This window comes from Ischnura elegans, chromosome 1, assembly GCF_921293095.1.
Source record: "Ischnura elegans chromosome 1, ioIscEleg1.1, whole genome shotgun sequence".
NCBI lineage: Eukaryota > Metazoa > Arthropoda > Insecta > Odonata > Coenagrionidae > Ischnura > Ischnura elegans.
Window position 1 is genome coordinate 57,122,987 of NC_060246.1, and position 18,959 is coordinate 57,141,945.

Sequence of the window (18,959 nt, forward strand, 5' to 3'; positions counted from 1 at the left end):
CTTCATGGCCGAGAAAAAAGAAAGAAGACGAGTGGCAAAAGAGGGATAGAGAGAGAAAGAGAGAGGGAGAGAGAAATCAGAGGGAACGATGGGACGGAGAACATGGCGCGACGCGTCGAGAATGGCGGGGTAGGCAGTGCCAAGAATGGAGGGAGGAGGAGGAGGGATAAAAGGAGTGGATGGCGTGGAAGAGAAGGAGGTGGACCGGAGGAAAAGGAATAAAAAAAGAAGAGCATCGGGCCGCCGATGGAATGAAATAAATAAAAAGGTCCGAGTAACGGCACGCCTTCGTCTCTGCAAATGGAATCGAAAAGAGGGAAGGATTTCAAATTGGAATGCAGCGCAGCAGACGACATCCGAGCCGCGTTGACGGTCAGCACACGGATGGGAGTGGGAGAGAGGGGAAGGGGATGCCGGGATAGAAATGGCGGGAGGGGAGGTGATAGGGGCGGGGGTGGGGGGAATGAAAAAAAAAGAGGATCGCGATCGACTTATCGTAGATATCCTGGGCAAGGTCCCCGTATCCTCATAGTTCATGGATATGTGGGAGCATAACAGTAAAATCTGAAATGGAAGCGGATGGGTAGGCGTTATTCGCTAGCTTGTTGGATGGTCTTCCAATAACCCTTTCAGAGCCGTCGTATCGAGGTTGAATTTTCATTCGATTATTGATTGAAGGGAAGTTATATCAGATACCTTTGAGACAAAGTGATTTCCACACAGTCGCGTGCGAGTTCGCTAATAGTCACAAATCGACCAAAGCTTGAGACGATGTTCAGCGATTATCAATAATTCATATGAGTACGATCTAGACAAAGAATTAATAGCCACTTTTCTACGCGATCGGAAAATTGATGCTGAAACTTTTTGCACTATAAAAGAATATTATTAAACTGAAAAAAGAAACGGCCTTTAACACCACTCTGTTGGTAATGTACTTCAGGTTATTTTAAATAAGCTTTTAGATAACATTTTTTGCGGCAGAATGTGTTATAAACTAAGTTTATTCGTGGTATATATTTAAAACCAGCCAAACGCATTTGAAAGAAGCAGTAACAGGCATAATACATTAAGAAAGAGCGGATCGTTTTTCCCATATAAACTTGGCTTCTCTTTGGACATTTACTGCTCGCGTGTTTATGACCCCTGAATTTCTTGAGTCGCAATGAACTGAAGGCTATGAGGCAAACGTATCGTATGATCCTTACCTTGTCAATGTCTTCCGCCGGCGAGAAGAGCACAGGAGGTTTCCCCAGGTCCGCCATTGCGTAGAACTCGGACCTTTCGCACACCGGATGGTACAATTCGTCCATCTTTTTCCTCCCCGTTGCCGTCATCTTCCGCTTGGCGGCTCTGCGCTCTTCGTCTCTCGTCTTCCTCTCGGCACCCTGTAATTAAAATAAGCGTGAGGAATTAAAAAAAATAATATGCGCGTACAGGTTTAAAATAAAATGGCGAAGGAAACATGAAATAGGATGAGAGCCTCAAATAAATGGGGACTCGTGAGGCAATACAAGTCCGCAAGAGAATCAGTTTTACCATGAGCATGAACAAGTGTTATTCGTGGCATGGGGTGTATTCATAAATTAATACAACCTTGAACAAAGCTTCTCATCACTGAACAATCGTTAGAATATCATCAGGAATCGAATCGATATCACATACATACGCGGACGAAATATATTCAAGTTGAAGATGCTTTACAGTGTATGACATAAAGTCATGTATGATATTCTGATGCTTGATATACGCTACCAGGATTTGAACGTAAACTCGATTCACATGGCCTCCGACAGATTTGAAAGTTCGTGTTGTTAATTATCCACAATCAAACGATTACGTTACCGAAACACAGCTTTAACTACTAAGAAGCGTTATGAGCTCAGTGGGAGCACTTTCATTTGAGTTAAGCATTACGGTAATTTTAGACACATCCGAGAACCTTAAATCAATTACCTTCCGTTTTGGTAGTATTACGCGTGATAGCAAGACAGATGTTATCCGAGAAAGGCGAGCAAAAAAAAGACGATCGTTGGATACAAAATAACCACTCTCAATATAAAAAAATCCAAAAACCTAAGTGCCTAAACGCTCTCTCCGATATAAAAAAGGACGTTAAAGAGGAACGAACAGTATTTCCTTCCTGCGCAACTTCAAAATGGCCACTCAAAATCCATTAACACAACGAAATACGAAATGCATAACATGTACGGCTCGGAAACTTAATGGCAACTATTTCACATTGCCACCGTAGCCATTAAATTCCTTCTTTTACTCTTCCCCTCCATCCCTCTTTCTCTCTCTCACCATCTCTTCCCTCCAGAGCCCTCTACGAGCCTTTTTATTACAGCTTTTCAATATTTCAAAGCCCTAATTCCACTCGGGTCGTAAAAAAGAGATCCCGGCGAACCTCTGCATCTTCTCCCTCACCCCACGGGCCCCGCTCCGCGCTCTTTTCTATTCCTCTCCGCGGCTTCAATGGAAGCAATAAAAGCGAAACACACACAAGCGCCTCTCGCATCGCAACGTGCAAAGCGTTAAAGGTCCTCTACCCTTCTTCTTACGACTCCAGCGTCGATTCCCTGTCCTCCATCCTCCCCGAATTAACGTTGCCATACGCTTTCAAAGGTTGTACCGTCCGTGCGGGCGCATAGCTAAGTTTTTCGCGGTTGCATTGATGCGTGATCGGAGTAGGCTCGATGTCGCGAGCCTGAGATCACTCACGTTTGTGCTCGACGAAGTGGGGTGTATTCATAATTGACGCACGATCAAATACATGGCATCATTATTGATAAAGATATCTCTAATTTTACTTCAATTCGTGGTCAAAAACCCTTTCACAGAGCAATCATTCTGTGAACGTATCGGAATATGTAGCTCTAACCCAGTTAATTCTATTTATGGCGGCAAAAAAGCGTTTAATGGGTTGAATTAATTAAGATTAGATTTTATTCCCACTCACAGTGAATAACATTTGGCAATATTCCTGGCGATCCCAATGATAATTGTCTTTGCTCGATAGTCAACGTTTGTGTGATTAAAATACCTCGGCGGGTACTTTTTTAACTTCAAAACTCGGATGCTCACCGTGTAATCATTTTAAAATCGTAATATTTTTAATCGTTTTACTCTCAAGCATTTCCAAATGGTGCTTGTATTTACATCATTCGCGCAGTAAATGAAGTATCTTATAACATCCAAAACAGATATACATGCAATCAATGAAAAAATTGACCGAATTAATTCCAAATTGCCACATTATACCAGTACTGAAAAATATATATTTTACTATTTCAAAAATATTCTAGTTGTACCTACTATAAAATATAATATATCAGTGACCACAAAGGGGAAATGAATATCATCAAATTATTCAGCTATAACTTAGAAAAGCTTTGAGTGGTCACTACCGAAACTCATGGTTGTCTTACTTATTACTGAGCGTTAAGAATTAACCAGGAATTAACATTCCATATTTAAGTAGGCGGAAGTGCTCCCACTACGTTATGTAAAAGTGTTATTCTTGAGTGATCTTGGACTGATACTTCAAGTCCCGTTAGGTAATTTTTATTACAGTTTCCACTCCCTTTCTCATAATTTCTTAAGTATCGCATCGTTCTCAGTTTTTTTCATGTCTCGGTTATAGAAGAGAATTTCATATGGAATAGGAAGGTTTTTTTCTGATTGCAAAAGACAAGATTCTATTCTGGTACGATATTAAGTGAACATCTGCTAGCCACACGCTTGAAAGGTTCTTCAAACAATGGACACAACCTGCAAGTTCCACGCTTCCATTTTTTTTATTGAGAGCACTCTGATGAATAGTGAACGTTACACGAGGCAATGCAGCTTTCGTTCATTGAACACGGTTGATTTCCATATGTATAACACATACCCATTCATTTATGCATGCAAACACAGAAGCATTGGATGAGCTTAAGGGCTCGATTCATGTTAAGTGTTAAAAGCATGGACTACTGCCTTATGCATGCAGCTCTATTGTCATAATCTTTATGATCCTGAACACAGGTCTCCCGCACTACCCGCTCAGCGGTTATACCTCAATGATATGCGCGGTCTGTTTCACTCAAGACCTTAATATGTTTTGATATGAAAGCTATCAGTGCAGATTAGGAAAACTACGTCGTGATCCCAAATTAATGGGGACTCGTGAGGCAATACAAGTCCACAAGAGAATCAGTTTTACCATGAGCATGAACAAGTGTTATTCATGGTATATTTGCAAGTTTCAAAAGAAAGACCACTTTATTCATGCTGCTGGCAAATTTATTATAATTTGTGAGATGATTATTTCATAGCACAGATAAATTTTAAGATAACCTACCTGTGATCAAATTAATAAACATGTATGCGCCAATAAAATGATACTGCAGCAGCTACTAAGCTACTCGGAATTGATTATATTACTGCCGGGACTCATACAACAAGAACTCAGTAAGAGAATCTTTACGTGAAAACTAAATTACCGAACATTTTTCAATAATTACCTCTAGGTACCTTTGAAAAATGAAGCATATACATACATGGTGTCTTCAATTACTAAATTAGTATTTATGAGGAGTAGACAACTTCATTCATGCTGCTGACAATTTTATTATAATTTGTGAGATGAGTATTTCATAGCACAGATTAATTTTAAGATAACCCACCTGTGAACATAAAGATTAAAGTTAATCATCAGGATCATTAAGGTTATTACAATAAATTAATACCTCCGAATACTATACATTATTTATGTAAGCGAAACTGCGATCATGTGTTGTCAAAATTTAAACTCATGCTTCACTCCGCGATTAGTGTTAGCAGAGTTTAAGCGTGGGAGAGAAAAATTAAAAAAGATCATGCGAAAGCATATCTTCAAACGTCAAGTACCTCAAGGCAAACTCGAGGAAAAAATATCACCAACGGCTAAATTTTATTGGAGGAGTTGAGGAATGAGGGTTCCACGCTCATTGTCGATTGTTTTTGCGGATTCACGCCCGGGAATCTGGGGAATCCATCTGTGTTGGATAGTGCGTCTCACAATGCGTTATCTCCCATCTTGACTGATTCCCCTTCCCTCCACGCATGCACGCAAACAATCACCGCATCTCCATCCACTACTTCCCTACCTCCCCACAGCAAGAGAAACCTCATCCCCGAGGGGTTAATGATTGAGTGAGTGAAAAAATCCATCTTCAATGAAGAGGCCCATAACTGTTCGATCGGATCTTTTGATTGCACACCCGGACCACTCGGCCCATCCTCAACGCCCTCCCGCCAGCCGCTCCCTCTTACGGCTCGTAGAGGGGCTCTCGGTATCACTTCAGGGATTCAAGTTAACATCTTACGGCAAAAATACTTGACGAACGAAAGAAAGAGAATTTTACTCCATCATATGCCGTAAGAAAGAAAAAAATTTCTTGTAAGTTGGGTGTCATCGAGAAATGTGAAGAAGTTTTTTTAGGCATCTTTGCCATAGTAATTGATGAAAAAAGCAATAGAATTTTTTTCTGAACAAAATGCCCTGAATTTTTACAAAAAAAATCGTACCCAAATAAGCTTTCTATTTTTTAAAATCTACAATCGAAGATAAAAATAACTGAAAGCTACGAATTACCAATGTCAACAGCCAACTCCAATTTCACTTTTGGTTAAAAATCTAATGTTTGTCATTCGAACTTCACTATCAGATATGTTTGTGACTAAAAAGGCAAACATATAAATTTTAAAAAAATTGGGGTATTTAAAAAGCTAATTTTGAATTTTCGTCGAATTATTTTCCCGGGTCTCTGTTGCCTCACATGATCATTCCTACATCCATTGACCTTCCTCCACCTCTCCCCCACCCACCCGAATGAACTGTCCGGTGTGGCCGCTGGGCAGCGCCACCGCCAGCACGATTCGATCTGCAGAAGTGGGAGGGGGATGAGCTGAGAAGGCGAATGGTCCGTGCACGGAACCTGCTGCCCAATGGCGGATCGTGACCTGATTGCCCTGTTGCCGAAGGAAAAACGGTAAAAATTCTTCCGAGCTGGTCCTCCCATGCCTTCCCACATATCTATCTTCTTCCCATCCTCTCACTCCCAGGTCCGCAAGATGCGATCAACCCCTCCTTTAAAAACCCATCTACTCCACGACATCCTGAGGATTGGTTCGCCCCCAGTTTAAGAGGAGGATATTTATTAATTATGCCTGCCGGTTCGCACTTAAGTGTTAGTGTGAGGTAAGGATTATATGCCAATGATGTGGACATTGGAATCTCCTTGTTTAAGTAAAAAATATGAAAATAGTATGTTTCAAAGGACATATAAGAAACATTTTTAGGTTTGACCTGGTATTACATATACCCGTCGGAAAGACCAAGCTAGAAGCACACAAGTGGCCAGTAATTAGTTGTACACCTATTTTAATTCATAATACCCGCGTAATGCTGCAGAATTAGTTAGTAACACTGCTTATCCAGCATCAGTAGTGATGATGAAGCTATGCACTGAAACGCAATTCACACGAATTCAATGCTCTGAGTCGGCTCACGATGGATTAAAATGTTAATAAATTACGAATCTCCATGAGAGAAGACAAAATTATTATGATTGGGAATCCTAGACTTAGTAAAGTGACACCGACCTCTTTTTCGTAACTCCCCAGAAGGAGAAACAAACCTGATGTAATGTTATCTATCATTGAGATGATTTGGAAAACAACTGGAGTTATTTACACGAAATTTCCACCCTAAAAATTCTTTATGACAGACCAGGATGGGCTTCATCTGCCTGTGGATTCAGCATGAAGCACAATACTCATGGCATAAATGAAAACAAATCACCATCTATCTTCTGAATTTGACGCCGGATTGTGGTGTTAGAACCCCATTGCTGGGACCATCAACCCCTCTGATCCCCAAGTAATCCATTGACCGGAAAGGTTTCTTATCTCAACCCTTCCCACTCCACTTCTCTCGGCTTGTAAACTGGGCGGACGGGTAGACGAACGTGGAGTGGACACTCGGACGACCTCCCTCCGCACAACTCTAATTAGTCCTTGTCACTTTAAATCCCTTTCCTTTATGCATCGCTGAAGCCGTGACCGATATAAAAAAACTTTTCATTAGTTGAAAGTGGAGATTAGAGACTCACATTAACTTTATTTCCCCGCTCACTGGAGCGCATTTTACGTTAAACATCTACCTGAAGAAAAGCTCATTCGTCTCGTAATAAATACCTAATGGATATGCTTTCTATTCACATTAAAATGTAATAGAAGAGAGTACTTGGCTTTTAAGATACCATCTAATAAATAATTTTTATGGGAATGCCGTAAAGCGTTACTATCGTATTTTTGGATATAATGAAGAAAAAAGTTTGAATTACGAGGATAAGATTGAAGAAAAAAACCCGCATTTTTATATAGTATATTTCAGTAAGCAGGCAATCAACCTTTGTATAAAATAGTAATGCATTAAAAGCTTTTCAACATTATTAAACGGCATAGGGATATATTTCATCACAAATGGTATCATACTTTGGGATAATTTCATGCCGCAGTTATAAGGCAGATCCAATAGTCTCGTTTTGAAAAGTAATTACATGTTTGACATTTCAATAGGGCTAGTTTCTTAATGAAGCTATTGTTTTCATCCACCTGAAATGATGATCGATGGAACGTAAGCGGTTCTTAATCTTCGAAATTCATTCCGCACCATTTTATCCCAGGCGAAAGGATCGTTGATTGGCTTTTATCGCCACACGTCGGCGGCGATGTAATTTATATCGGCCTTAAAAAAACTTTTTTATTGCACCTCTCTTTGAATACTTCGAGCGCACCCCCCTCATCACCTTAAAGCTGATCGCCATTTAACCAATCCCAGAGAGATGAGTTGCCTCGATAGTAGAGATCAATGGCGTGTTTTGCCCCGTCCATAAGACGGCTAACGACGAAAAACTTAAGATGCATTTTTATTACGGGGGTTGAGGGAGGGGGAATGGCACCACTTCTAGCGCTGCAAGCGGCAAGTCTGTCAATTAACGCGTTCGTTTTAACGCTCTCACCGCAGCGTTTCATCGGGAGCAAATGGCGAGGGCGGTAGCTATGACGCCTTGACGCACCGCAGAGGTTCCGCGCGAATCTGCACGGTGGGTTGCCGCGCTCCGCAGGATACGTGACCGCTTAATTTTTTTTCAACGGAGGGGGATTTCAGCTGATAAATGAAAACTGGTTTGGCCGGCGCGAATTCGAATGCACAGAATTGAGCACATTTTACCAAGGAGTAAATTGGATCCTACGCGGACGTACTCTGCGACCGCGAATCCTAAATTATCTGTAACTCCGGTAGGGAGCGGTAACAGTCGGTAACAGCCGGTTTTTTCGCAATACGATGTCGCCATTATTTCTCAAGTAATGTGATTACTAAAAGGCTGCGCTGAGAATATATTATCTATCTGCGAGTATAGTCGATGCCATAAAAATGACTACAAGGTAGCTGGGGATAAACAAGGGATTTACAGCTCGCGGTACTTATTCAATTACAATATTTTGCTTTTTTTTAATCCCAATAGTCGGGAGTTGATTTGATTTCAATATTCGCCAACTGGTTGAGCTGATAACGATAAAAACTCTATTTTAACCCTTCAAGCATTCACTTAAAATCGCATCCCGCAAGAAAAATAAATTAACGATGATGACTTTTATCCAGTCAGGTATTACATATCACGCTACGGAATTGTATAGGCTATTAGCCATCATGGCTTAGCCCACCTTGCACACTTTATGATCATCATCAAATCTCCCTGCCGCTCATACAACATTGCCAATTAATGAACAATATGATTTTCAAGGCATTACTTTAGATTAATTGCGCCGGAATCCAAGAATAAAAACATACTCTCACCGGCTTATTGGGCTATAATCATGCCAAAAAACTAATGTAATGCTGGCTAAACGACGAAGTAAAATATAAAAATGAATCGACAACTGATGAAGACGACAAGCAAAAAATCCTCAATTGCATCGACGGAACGATACGTTCATGAAATTGGCGCTCGCAACTTAGTCTCCCGGCGAGAAGCAACCGAAGATTAACTCAACGCCCAGTGCGGTTGGTCCATCCCCTCCGACCCACGACGATCCTTCACTCGTTCGAGGGAGGAGGGAGCGAACCAGATTAAGCGGACGCCCCGCCAGGAGTGCAACACGGGCAGCGACTTAAGGAGAGGTGGGAGTCAGAAAGAGGAGGACAACTGGACAAAGGGAAAGGGGAGACAGGAAAGAGGGAAGAACGTGGGAGTTGGACAGAGGAAATGGAGAAGAAGAAAGGGAACAGGGAGGTACTCCGGCTCTTTCGCTGGTAAGGGTTGGCTACAGCTATTATTAGGATGAATCGAGTCTCAATATCGCCCAAAAAAGGCGTTTTATTGTAATAATAGCTATTAAAGCGCTATGAAAGTAATACAACAATAGTGGTGAAAGCGCTAATATTTTCTCTAGAATGAGTCATCGACCGCTAATAATGGCCAGAATAAACGCCAAAGGGTGTCAATTTTCGGCCACGATTTTCAATGACAGAGAAAATGACTGCGTAAGCCTTAATATTCTATATCACGCGGTCATTTTAGTCGATCTTAATGATTATTATGCTCATTACCACAAAAGCTCAATGACATCGCCACAATATGCGTGTGGTCTCGTGCGCTGATTGACTGCTGCTATATTTCCCGTACGGTTGAGTGATGGAAAACTTGAAGTCAACAAATGATGGACGGTGATCCCTAGGGACGGTAGGGAGGTAGGGATGGTGATCCCTATCATTGCAGTCATCCCTGACAGGCGATGACGTCAGAGCGTCATTGAATCAACTGACAATCCCTGAACTTGCACGTGAAAAATGATCGTGTGATTAGGGCTTTAGGGTTAGCTACACACCTAAAGTTAGCGAGCCCTTAGAGCACAATTCAACAATCGAAGTGGTAATCGCTAACTATATCGCTATCATCATGATATTCTGACTGCTAATAATAATTGGAATAAACGCCGAGGACAACAAAAGAGACTGAAGAAGGGGGGACTTATCTTAGAGAGTGGATGGAGAGGAAGAAGCTCTGGCCAAAAGGAACAGAGGACGACAGGAAAGAAAGAGAGGAGAGAGATGGACCCGAAACGTCCGGCAGAAGGAACGTTTCTTTTTTTGCGCGCTCACCGCCCCGTGATTCATGTAACCCATTTGGGGGCCGCGTGTGTGGGGCAGCCGAATAAGGAGGGCGAGGGAGAGGGGGCAGTGGAGGGGGAGAGTCATGGGATGATGGTGCCCCCGGTAGCGAAGAGCTCGAAGGGGAGGAGGAGGATCCTATAAGGAGGACGCGAGGGAGGGAGGCGGCAAGAGGAACCCGGAAGTGGTGGATCTCGCATTATTTATGTGCACTTGGGCCCGCGTGCGTTTGTGTGTGTATTTGTGTCTTTTACGTGGAGAAGAGAAGAATATATATATTTTTTTCGTCGCGATTCCCTCTCTTGGTTGTGTATACGAGGGATATTTTTGGAAATCGTGAGAAGGTCCAACCATCCTCCGTCGGCCTGATTCTTCCCCTCTCCCTCTGAATTCGCGGTTGTCACACCAAATGAAAAAAGCGTCTCGTTAATGCAACTTCTGTCATCCATTCTCTTTGTCCCAGGTGGACGGTGGAGGCGGGCCAATAAACTCCTCTCAAAAAGGAGGAATCGCCATTGTTTGCAGCCACACACGTTCCATTGATAGTCTCGCTTATAATTATGGCCAAGCTTCTTTCTCGATTCACCACGTGAGAATTTTCCTTTGGTTGATTACATGATTTGAGATGAGTTTAGCGTAGAGTTAAGGATAACTTTGCTATTTTTTTAACGTAGTGTGCATATTTTGGCCTTCAAAACTCGTAGAGAAACTTTAATTACTTTTATCCTTGTAGGAATACTCAACTAGAGATCATAAAGTGTTTAGAGGAGGATATAAAACCGGTAGTTTCAGAAAACAATATTTATCTTATTTCAATAAATGAAAGTCATGACTCTGAACCCGATTGTGAGTCCCGGGGTATTATAATCTTATTATTAGCCTACTGAAAGACTTGGACGAGGCTTCAACTTTAAGGGAGTGGAAGAAATTTACGCTATTATTCTCGGATGAAAATGATTTACTACCTTTTAAAAATTATACTTCCTCAGACCAAAACAAAATGAATTACGGGTGGCAGTGGGCTGTCAACAGAGAAAATAAGAATCATTGTTTTGCTTTGGAACCATGTATTCCTTTCATGATTTATTCACTCCCCAGAATTTATTTATTTACGACCTCCATGAGTTCCAGGTTTATTTTAGTTTTACTATCGCCCGGAAAAACCTGTATTTATATGACGGGTCCATGAACCAGAGCCGGATTTAGAAATTCGTTCCATATCTCCTGTTCCTGTTATACTTGGCCAGAATCGCTAATCATAAGATATCACTGACAGGCTCCGAAAATAGAACGATGATGTAATTATGTTGTTATATGTACGTCGATTGAAGAATGTGCAATGGCAATGCTGTGGAGATACTTGTATAAAACGCCTTTTAGGCATCAAAAACATTCACATCAGTTAAATTGAGTCGGAATCAAAAACAGTAGATTTTTCACTGAAAATAAATTCTTATCAGAAAATTTTTACCTAAAGCAGTCATTCAAAGATAGTTTAAATACGAATTAAATCGCTCTATCGTTAGATGTTATGTCCATGAATTGGTCGGCCTTGTTGGCGGCAGGGTACCGTCTTCATATGCTAACCCTGGAGAACGCCGTTTCCAAGGTGGGTCTTCCGCCATCTAGAGTAGGTATGTTTGTGGATGATCACGTCGACTATTGGATAGTTATACTTTATGGATCAAGTTCACAGAATTATAGGAGGTCCTAATAACAAATCTTCACAAAATGAACTATAAAGTAAAAAAATAGAACTTATGAAGGGGTAATATTTTCCCCCGCTAGCGTACTTCAATATAATGACTCTCGTCTTAATACCAAACGATGCATTCTATCTCCGTACGTGTCATCACCATCTCTAGGGATCGGCTTCGAGCGCAGCAACTTTCACGCCCTGTAGCTCCCGTGACGAGGCCAGGGTGGGAACGGATTGGGGCGAATGGGATCCAGGAAATGAAATATGACGGGCGGGAGATATGACGGCCGAGATCGTAGGAAGACGGAGAGCTACGAGCGAGAGATACTTTTCGTTGCCGCTCACAGACGTTTAGACTCGTTGGGGCCCTGCTGACTGAGAAGGACACAGCCGACAAAGGGGGATTGGTGGACGTGTGACCTTTCCTTCGGCGCGTCTCTAAAGCAATCCGACAGCACCATCCCCATCACCTTGTATCCCACTCGCATCCATCCAACTCCCGATCGACTATCTCCGCTTCTCTTTCTCTATATCTCGCGTACCTTTTCTCCCCTGCGTACGGCGACTTCCATTCCCTCGTGATTTCTCGCACCTCTTTGCCCAGCGCTACCCGGCAGTCGGTCGCCCAGGGAAGTGGTCCCTTTGTTGAGCGGCCCTCGCTCGGAGCAAATAAGGAATCGCATCACTCAAGTGGATTGGCACATGTTAATCTCAGTGTTTTCATCTCTCGTTTCTATATCCATCCAGTGGGTCCTGAGCAAAGGCGGTCCCGGTCCAACTTCGAATTTGGTGGCCGTATGCCTTTGAAAATTTTATCTTTGATGTTCGCTCACACGGCAGGGTTTGATTGGTGGCAGATGAGAGACAAAGCGATTTCAAATATCGAATAAACTTTCCAAAATAGCTAAATTTTAATTGATTGGGCCAGAGAGTGATGAAATTGAATTAGGAAAAAAAATATAAAATCGATATGGTTGCCATGCTCATGGCTTTAGTTGATTTCCTTTCCGAGGAATCACACTTGATTAAATAACTTTGGGTAACAGAAATAAACAGGTCCCATTCTGTTAACCTTATGCAAGCGCTTTTCTAAAAAAATTGGAAGAACTAGGTAACCGTTAAAAATGTTTTACTTATATTTTGACTATCATAACGTTGTCAATTAGCCGTTTTTTATAATGTAACTCACTTACGTGTATCCGAAATAAATGGCATTCAGTTTCAACCAACTGTCCTCTCTTTATGCTCCACATTGCATAATATCAATAATTTAGAGGTGCTTTTCACAAAAGAATTGTGTTCGCCGTGTACGTCTGATCTAAGGTGCTTGTGTGCATAGCAGATATTTGGCCCAAAAGTCCTTTCGAAACCTTCCTACGCCAGTGTTGCACAACTCTTTGTCATTCTTTCTCTTTCCCACCGACGACGCTGCTTTCGAGGTCATCTCAACGGAGATGGTACCTCACATTGTCGACGTCACCTGTCATCTACCAATTACGAAACTTCGAACTTAACACCACTATACGCCTATTTCATCCGAGGATTTATCTCAGAATACCCAGAGCAGTATTTTAATAATCTGTACGACGGTTCGGAAACGACTATTAAGCTCATTAGACATTTTTTTTTAAATCATCAACTAGCCTTAATTGTAGACGCTAAACATGATTTGATACATGAAGGCTCAACAACCTTCTACTTTTATCTTTCCGTGATAGTGTGATCCCTACCTGAATGAATTGGATATTCGAGTCTCGAGTTCATTTCTCACACTGTAAATCTCTCCGTTATTTTACGTTTCGAACCCTCTTACCAAGAAAGTCGGATCGACCATAAAATGGAAAACTCATCCAACGAATAACAGCAATATTTTCCACTCATCACAATTTTTTCCTTTTAAATCTGGCGCCACATTTATGGATTCTTTTGATGGAAGTGATTAACTATGTCATAAAGAAAAGCCGTAAACCAGAAAATGCCGGAGAAAACGCATTAAAATAGGAAAGGATGGTTTGAAAAGTAGATAAACAAGAATTTTAAATGGATCGATGAGAAAAGCAATTATATTTTGCCGCTCCTAGTTGATTTAATGGCTCCTTTTCTAAGAAAAACTACGACAGAGTTAATAAATATGATGTATGATTAATTAACAATACATCAATAATTTTTGATTGAAAGGAAAAGTCATTGAACATTACGACAGATTTGAAGTAAAATCAATTTTTTTCAATATAAGGAAGTTTGCCCAATAGATATTTGTTTTAACTTATGGAGTGGAAGATGGTGAGAGTTAAAAACGCCATAAAAACACTACTAGTACTTCGTTTTAATGATAGTAGGAGAGTTCACCTACCGCAGAGTAAACAAATATCAGGAAAAATCTAAATCATTTTCACATAAAGAGGAAATGCGATACATTAGCTATATACGGTCGATACCGTGACGTGATTCATGAATATCGTATACTTTTGCGAGTACCGCTATCTTCATCTCATCGTAAAAAATTCTATAAAAGCAACGCTTAGATAAGAGGAATACTTGAACTTTGCCCTGGCAATTTTTCTCCCCGAAAATTTCCTTGAAAATGTACCCCGACTTTGACTTCCTCGTCAGGAGATTGAATTACTATAAGTTCTCGCGGGGACGCGTTACGCTAAATGGTCTTCTGGAGCTATTTTATACGCAAACAAACGGGAAGATGGAGGTGCAAGGAGGAAGCTCAAGAAAAAAAAATTAGAAAACGCGGCATTTCCCTTTTGAAGTTTTGAAGCACCACCTCCTCCTGCTCAAATTGGGTATCACGATGAAAGAGATGGAAGGAAGACGAAGAGGAGACGGAGAAGTTTCTTTTTAAAGGCCTACGTAGTTCATGCGCGAATACCTCCGAGAGGAGCTTTAGTTTTACGAGACACCGCTCGTTTGATCGAGGGGAGGATTCTGAATTCTCTCGAGGAGGGGGAGAGGAGAGCGTCTTTTTTTTATGGCAAGGTTTAAAAGTACGAATCGAGAGGATGGCCGTGTGGAAAAGAGTGAAGAAGGAAAGGTTTATGGGAAAGATGGACGAGGAGGGGGTGGGGGCGAGAACTGGGGAGATGAGTGGGGGGAGGGGGGGGGGGGGAAAGAACGATTTAGAGAGTGGAAAAGGCGCATTTAGGAAGACGACCGAAACAACGATGAGGTGAGAACACGGAAGATGGCCGAGAATGGATGAGGTTGAACGGCGTGAGGCGATGGGAAAAAATGTAAAGAGGCGCAATCAATCAGTCGGGGATGTGATGGAGGTAAGTGTGAACACGAAGGAGCAAAAGTAAATATAGTATATAAAGGATTCCGGACGGAAGTTTCGGGTTCGCTTGAGAAGGGACCGAAAGAGCCTCGGGATATATGTATAAGGATAGGCAATAGATTCCCAAAACACCCAAATGGAAGCACACGAATTTTCTCGCCGAATCCAGCGGTTCCCACTTGATTTTGTGACCTCACGGCTGACCTCTGGGGCGAGCAGTCAAAAAAGAGATTTATCTCCCGCAACCAAATTATTATCCGAGGTGGGATTCGGCATTTACTTATCTTTACCCTCCACCTGTCCGGAACGGAGAAAGGCGCTCACTTATTTCAAAGGCGAAAACTAGGAAATAGATCACGAGAAAGAATAGAAACATTGTTGAGGCCATCTCAAAGGGGGGATTGAATAGTGTAGCGAGTAATTTGTCGTGAAATTATTGCTACTTATTCGTACGTTTCTGGATGTAGTCACCGAATGGCCGTTTTTATCCCAGCGATTATATAAACTCATTGACATCAGGTATAATTTAAGGTGAGCAAAAGTGAGTACTGACGCTTCGAGCTCAATATTTTAGGGAGTGATTTTAAGAGATATAGGTGAGCTAACCTAGCGAGTTTATGATACCCCACTCTCCCTGTGCCATTATTTCAGTAGAATAACGGACGCCGTGGTAGCTTAACTCATGGGATTACTCAGAAAGCCAAAGGAGGTTTATGTTTTGCACTTATCTTGTCCGCGCTTTAGAGATTACTTTTGGATACCTAGCTTGAGAAGTATCAATGTTTCATGTATATTTATGGTTATAAGGGAATAAATATGCAATGATACCGGAGAGCTCTCCATAGTTTTCCGTTTAGCCGCGTAGAAGTTGTTTTTAGGACGACGTTTCTTAGCCTATGCTGGCAACATCTTCAGATGAGGTCTGAGTGTCGACAGATGGTAATGGCCGTCTATATATACAATTCTATTCATACCAGCCTCAATGAGAAAGGTACTCTTGCTATCTAAAATAATGAACCATCTCATTATTTGACTAGTTCCCTTTACTAGGCTGCGGATACTCAATGCGTATGCGGATCATATTCAGCGCATGAGAAATTCTGATCATTTTTTGGGCCAAAATTTGAGGGGAAGATATAAGCATGACGGAATGCATTGGCGATATAGCGGCGAGAAACCTGCCGGGGAGTGGCAAAGGAAGTAAAATTCGGGATGGGTGGGAAAATGCAGAGGGTGCTGTTTTAATAATGAGGGGAGGAGGAGGGCCATTTAAAGGGTGTCCTTTGACCTCGCGCCCTCTTGCACGGAGAAGGAGGAAAAGGAACCGTTCGGAGAATAGGAATACCGCTTGTGTTGCTGGAGCGGGATGGGGTGGGTCGAAATAAGAAAAGAGGATTTGAAAGGATTTCACCGCGAGGAAATAATAAACCAAATTTCTACCGTGTTTTGTTAAAGCTATAAAATTTAAAGTAATTATTCACTAAAGAAATGCCATCAATGAATAAGAGTGCGACAAGCAAACGATAAAAATCAACCAGTCGACGAACGTAACAGAGTACATTTTGAAGTATTTTTATGACATATTCACTGGTCTTATGAGAATTTTTTTACAAAAGAAAATGCTGCGAGGAAAAGGAGGAAAAGTGGGAAAATGAGAAAAATATACTCTTAATTTAAAACCGAAAAAAAGACATTTAAACATCACTATCTGAAACCGCATTATAAATAACACCACTGCGCGGTAAAATATATGCTGTGATATAAAAATCCTTGGGTTTAAAATGATTGATAGCCTGAAAAACGGATTTCAAAATGAATTTTAGTCCGCCGGTATTTGGGCAAAATCTTAAAAGTCTAGTTTGAAATATGTCGATGATAATTTCGGTAGCTGAGGGGCAAAACATCAGACCTGAGCTGGGTAGTATAAGCCCTATAGTAGTTTAATTACGGACATAAATGGACATAATGGCAAAGGGCGACTATCGCAGGTCTTTTACGGAAATGGATGGGAAACCATTTTCTCCAAATGAGAGATGGGCGTGTGATCATGACGGAGCACCGTTCGAGCAAAGGCCTTCGGCTCCGCGCACCACCACACAGATATGTAGATGAAATGCTAAGATAGCCTCTGCAGCAGACGAGGAGAAAAAAACTCTCGGCCAATTTTAGTTTTTCACATGAAAGATTCAACGCGCTGGACCATAAAAAAGGGCCGTTAATTTAATCTGAAAACGATTTTTGGAAATTTGATTTCTAAATGGAGAGAGTGAAAAAAAAAATTACTTCCAATTGAGAGCGCTGGTAGCAGGACGCTGTTTCTCATACTGTTTTTTTTCTCTCCTTCTCAAAGCTCTTTTCTCCCCAACTCCTCTCGGCCACTGATAAAAGAAACAGAGAGAGATGGCCGCCGACGGGAGGAGGGGGTATGGGCGGCAAAAGGAAAATTCAGGCGAAATTGAGGTCAGAATGTCCCCTTCTGCGACCAAGCCATAAATTTTGATCCCCCGCTACGAAATGGGCTGGGACAGGAGACAGTTTCGACTGGTAGAGGAAAGTATGAAGGAACTTAGGCAACGAGAAGACAACAATGAGGAAACGAAAGAAGGGGAATTTCCTCGGATTCAATTAGACTGGGTATTTATATTTTCTCCGATATTATCATAAGTGAAGTTATTTTTTTCACTTAGGTACTTCTCTAAAATAGAAAATTATCCCTCATAATTATGAGTGTCACCATTAAGTAATCACACAAACCTTTTTGGCAAAAAAAATGTACCTGTCATTGTTTTAATGAAATATTCCCAAGTTCAAAGCTTTGTAATATAATCTGCCACATGCTTTTGTAAAGATAGTCAAGAAAAACTCTAGGATACAGCAATGTTGTTCTTCAACCTATTTAGCTTAAGGAGGATCTACCACGCCACAAACCCATTTCCCCGCGCAATGAGCACTCACTGAAATGAACGAAAACCGTAAGCAACGCTAAAGAAAATGGAACGAATCAAGAGATCCTCCTCCCAGATTGCGCTCCCAAAACTCGAGAAAACTCGAAACCAGAACACGAAAACTCGAGAAAAAAATCACACACATGGACCCAAGTTGAAAAAGAAGATGGGTTTAATGAGAAGAAAAGCGCCACGTATCATCAGGAGGAAATGTAAAAAAAATACCTTATCGCGTCCTTAAACGTCCTAAAGTAAATATGGGAGCCCCGAGGGGGAGGGGGGAGACTAAAGATATTCCAATAATGGATTAAATTGGCCGCGGGAAAATGAGAGAATCAGTGCCGGAGAGAGAGAAAGAGAGGAAGATTTTCGGCGAGGAGGCGGCATGGCGATGGGTGGGGGCATGGGATGCGGGCCTTCGTGTGGCATTCCGGAGATTCCCCCTCCTCCCCCATCCCCCAAAACAGCGTATCATTTCTGCCCGCAGGGGTCCGGGAAGAGAGGTCGGGATGGGCTTCTTCGTCCATCGCGGACATCAGCGGAGCCGTGTACATGAGTGCAGAGTGGGAGGGGGGAGTAGGGAAGAGGGAGGGGGAAGAGGACGTGGTCAACGGAGGCTTGCGAGGCGCACACCAAGTGGGAGGAGAGACCCGTTACTTTCAGGACAGGACGACGGCGCTTTTTCACGAACATTTATACACACACACACTCACATATGCTATCTCCTCCTTCTCTTCGTTCCCATCCTTCTCATCCCTACTCTCTCCATACTATTTCATTTCTATCCTGTTCTCTTCGCCACTTCAGTCAACGAAAGAAGACAAA

At 41.9% G+C, this 18,959-nt stretch overlaps 1 protein-coding gene across 4 annotated transcripts in view; it reads right to left on the reverse strand.

Annotated features, from left to right (window-relative positions):
- The window catches only part of LOC124161070, a 485,504-nt gene that overhangs the window by 25,179 nt on the left and 441,366 nt on the right, over nucleotides 1–18,959 (reverse strand). For all 4 annotated transcript variants that reach the window (XM_046537253.1, XM_046537271.1, XM_046537264.1 and 1 more), the window contains exon 13: nucleotides 1,209–1,388. In XM_046537253.1, coding sequence (XP_046393209.1) covers nucleotides 1,209–1,388 — 180 coding nt within the window. The remainder of the gene's footprint in view (nucleotides 1–1,208; nucleotides 1,389–18,959) is intronic.